Source organism: Haplochromis burtoni, unplaced genomic scaffold (genome assembly GCF_018398535.1).
Source record: "Haplochromis burtoni strain Fernald_Lab_line unplaced genomic scaffold, NCSU_Asbu1 Contig_83, whole genome shotgun sequence".
Taxonomy (NCBI): Eukaryota; Metazoa; Chordata; class Actinopteri; order Cichliformes; family Cichlidae; genus Haplochromis; species Haplochromis burtoni.
The window spans coordinates 1694771-1697536 of record NW_024582444.1 but is presented as its reverse complement, the minus strand read 5'-3'; the positions used below and the strand labels follow the sequence as shown (position 1 = coordinate 1697536).

The 2766-nt window shown below is 43.7% G+C and overlaps 1 protein-coding gene and 1 non-coding gene across 3 annotated transcripts in view; both read right to left on the bottom strand.

Moving 5' to 3' along the window:
* Positions 1–760: 760 nt before the first annotated feature.
* Positions 761–834, bottom strand: trnat-agu. Its single transcript has one exon. It is a non-coding gene; the product is annotated as a tRNA-Thr (tRNA).
* A 55-nt stretch (positions 835–889) lies between these two features.
* Positions 890–2766, bottom strand: part of LOC102310848 (homeobox protein SEBOX) — a 2297-nt gene continuing 420 nt past the window's right edge. For both annotated transcript variants that reach the window (XM_005926316.3, XM_005926315.2), the window contains exons 2-4: positions 2540–2681; positions 2207–2382; positions 890–2118 (exon numbers count right to left, since the gene is read on the bottom strand). In XM_005926316.3, coding sequence (XP_005926378.1) covers positions 1585–2118; positions 2207–2382; positions 2540–2654 — 825 coding nt within the window. In that variant the 5' untranslated portion in view covers positions 2655–2681 and the 3' untranslated portion in view covers positions 890–1584. The remainder of the gene's footprint in view (positions 2119–2206; positions 2383–2539; positions 2682–2766) is intronic.

Here is a 2766-nt window from a genome sequence, read left to right as displayed (position 1 = left end):
TATATATATATATATATATATATATACTTAAAAAATAACTTCAAGTTTTAATAAAGTTATGCAAATAGCCACTCATTTACAGAGTTAGGGAATGGCTGCTGTCACAGCATTAGAAGATGGTGAAAGATTTACTCCTTGGTTCAGTTGCGGTTCCTTTTACACATAAATTAGGGCAGATGTAATGTTTATAAGCTTAGGGAAACCTGCAGACTGAAGGGGTCACTTTCCTCCCCCTGAAAATGCTGTATCTAGTGGGACTGAATCAACCTTTTGGGGTAGCCTGACCTGGTTTTTACAAATGCAACATACAACTGAATATGCGCGCACACATAGGCCGCTGTTCAGTGAATTCATGAGTATCCCTACAAGAGGCTGCCGAAATCCTGTGCTGACCTCTTCAGGTTGAAGAGGGAAAAAAAAAAAAAAAAAAAAAAAAAAAAAAAAAAAAAAAGCGCCCTCTGTTGGGCAATAGGCCGGTACAAGGGAAAATATATCAAAATAAATACAATAAAAAGCTGTGTTACAACTTTGAAAAGGCATTAGGAAATTTGTATTAAGGTTTAAGTAATTTATAAACCACTACAGATGTTTTTAACATAACCTGATATTATCGAACTGTGCATCAGTGGGGAAAAAAAACAAATACACACTCCCTTGAGGTTGTTTAAAAATGAATAAAAATCTGATTTGCGTCAGTGACGCAACATCTAATGTTACGGGAGTGTTTAAAAGTTTACTTTAATCAAAACAGAAAACAAAAAGGCACCGCTGGGATTCGAACCCAGGATCTCCTGTTTACTAGACAGGCGCTTTAACCAACTAAGCCACGGCGCCACGTGATTCCTGACCTCAAGAAGGGTTTATGAATGATAACACACAACCTGAGACACTCGTTCAGGACACATTTATTAGTAAAAAATACGTTATGTACATAACATTGTTAATAGTAATATGCATTTTATTTACATTACGGATCTCCACGGCCTGCCATGAAAATCGTGAAAAAAGGCGATCTGGTCATTCGTGTCCCATTTCCCCGTCACAACAGTTGGCATACCTTGTAACATAACTCTGGTACCGAGTTTCAGTTGGAAACAAGTGCGTCTCATTTACTTTTTTTCCGGGACTCCGCTGAAGCCCACTCAGCAAGGACAGCTTTGACTCAAGTGCTAAACATTATCTTTGCAACCCCATCCAAAATATAAACAAACTATGTGCAAAAAGGACATGTGAAATCATCTGATGTGCATCATACTGGTGTTTCTTAAATAGATAACGAATAGCATAAGTCACAGTTACCACCTCCCCAAGATAGACTCGGCACCTTTGTCCAAAAAAAAAAAAAAAAAAAAAAAAAATGTTAGCGCAACACTTTGAAAGACCGCGACATCACTGAATGGGTGCACTAGTGGAGGCCACGGCAACTGGCGACACAGCGTGGATGTATGGGTGTGAGAACGGATACACTGATGTAGCAGACATCCTGCTGCAGGCTGGCTCGTAGCTGTTACACAAACGGACGTGTTGTTGGACGTGGACCCATTCATGTCGTGGTCTTCAATATGTTGCTCTCAGTTTTGTCAGTCATGCCAAAAGATAGTCAATCATTGAGCTGTCCAAGCTGGGCAGACTGGGGACCATCAGGTCCTGGAAGCACAGATCCGACAGGTCGGCCAGGGTCTCTATAGAGCTGGAGAGAGCCTGGAGGCCTTGCCGACTCTGGATGTCTTCCTTGTGGACAGGATGGCCACGTTCTGCTGGCTGTACCCCCCGTGCATTGAGAAAAGCTTCAAAGTCCTCTGGTAAATCCAACTCATCCAGCCCTTCGTATGGAAACACGTCTTGGCAGTAGCTGGTGAAGTCCTGGGATTGGTGGCAAAAGATTTGGGGAACGTCTAGTGACTTGGTCTGGATGTCCAGGATTGACGAGAGCCTGGTGGACTGAGGTAGACTGGGCACCCGGTAGTCTGTTGGAGACGCAAGGCTGGGACTAGGAGGTGGAGGAGAAGCCACCTGAGGAGTGCACGGTGTCTTGTGCCTGACCTGTGAAGGTTTGGTGGCTCCTCGAGTTGATTTCTTAGTCTTGAAGAAGCGTGCGCGCCGATTTTGAAACCAAACCTGAAGAAAATTGAGAATTATATGAAACTCTTAGTCAACAAAACAAGTGTACGTTGTCTAAATTAGCCTTAGGTCGCACGTGTCCTACCTGAATTTTAGACTCCGGTAGTCCAGTTAGAGTGGCCAGGGTTTTCCTTCCATTGATATCCGGGTAGGGTGTAGCAGAGAAGGCCCTCTCCAGCTGGCTCAGCTGCGCCTTGCTGAATATTGTGCGCTTCCGGCGGCACTTTGTCTTCGAGTTGATCGTGTATGGAACATGGTGCACTTTAGAGGGAGGGCAAAACGTTTTGTTAAAACTGACAATTACATTTTAAATGCAGAAATTAATTTGCAGAGTCAACAGCCCACAGATTTATACAGATGTTTGGCCTCAAACTATATCACATTTTAAATGTGCAAATATAAATACATGTCCACCTACCCGTGCTGGAGCGCTGTGCCGACCCGTTGTTGTTGCTGTCAATCAGTGCATCAGGCCATAACTGCTCCGAGAAAAACGTGATGATCTCAGAAACATTACCGCTGGTAAAATCCATCCCGCACGCTGTGTCCGAAGCACGCAGCTAAAAGGGGAAATAAGTTTCCGTGAGTGAGTCCCAGACACTTCTCCGTGAGCAGGCATGATGTCAGAGGGATTTTATACCCGAG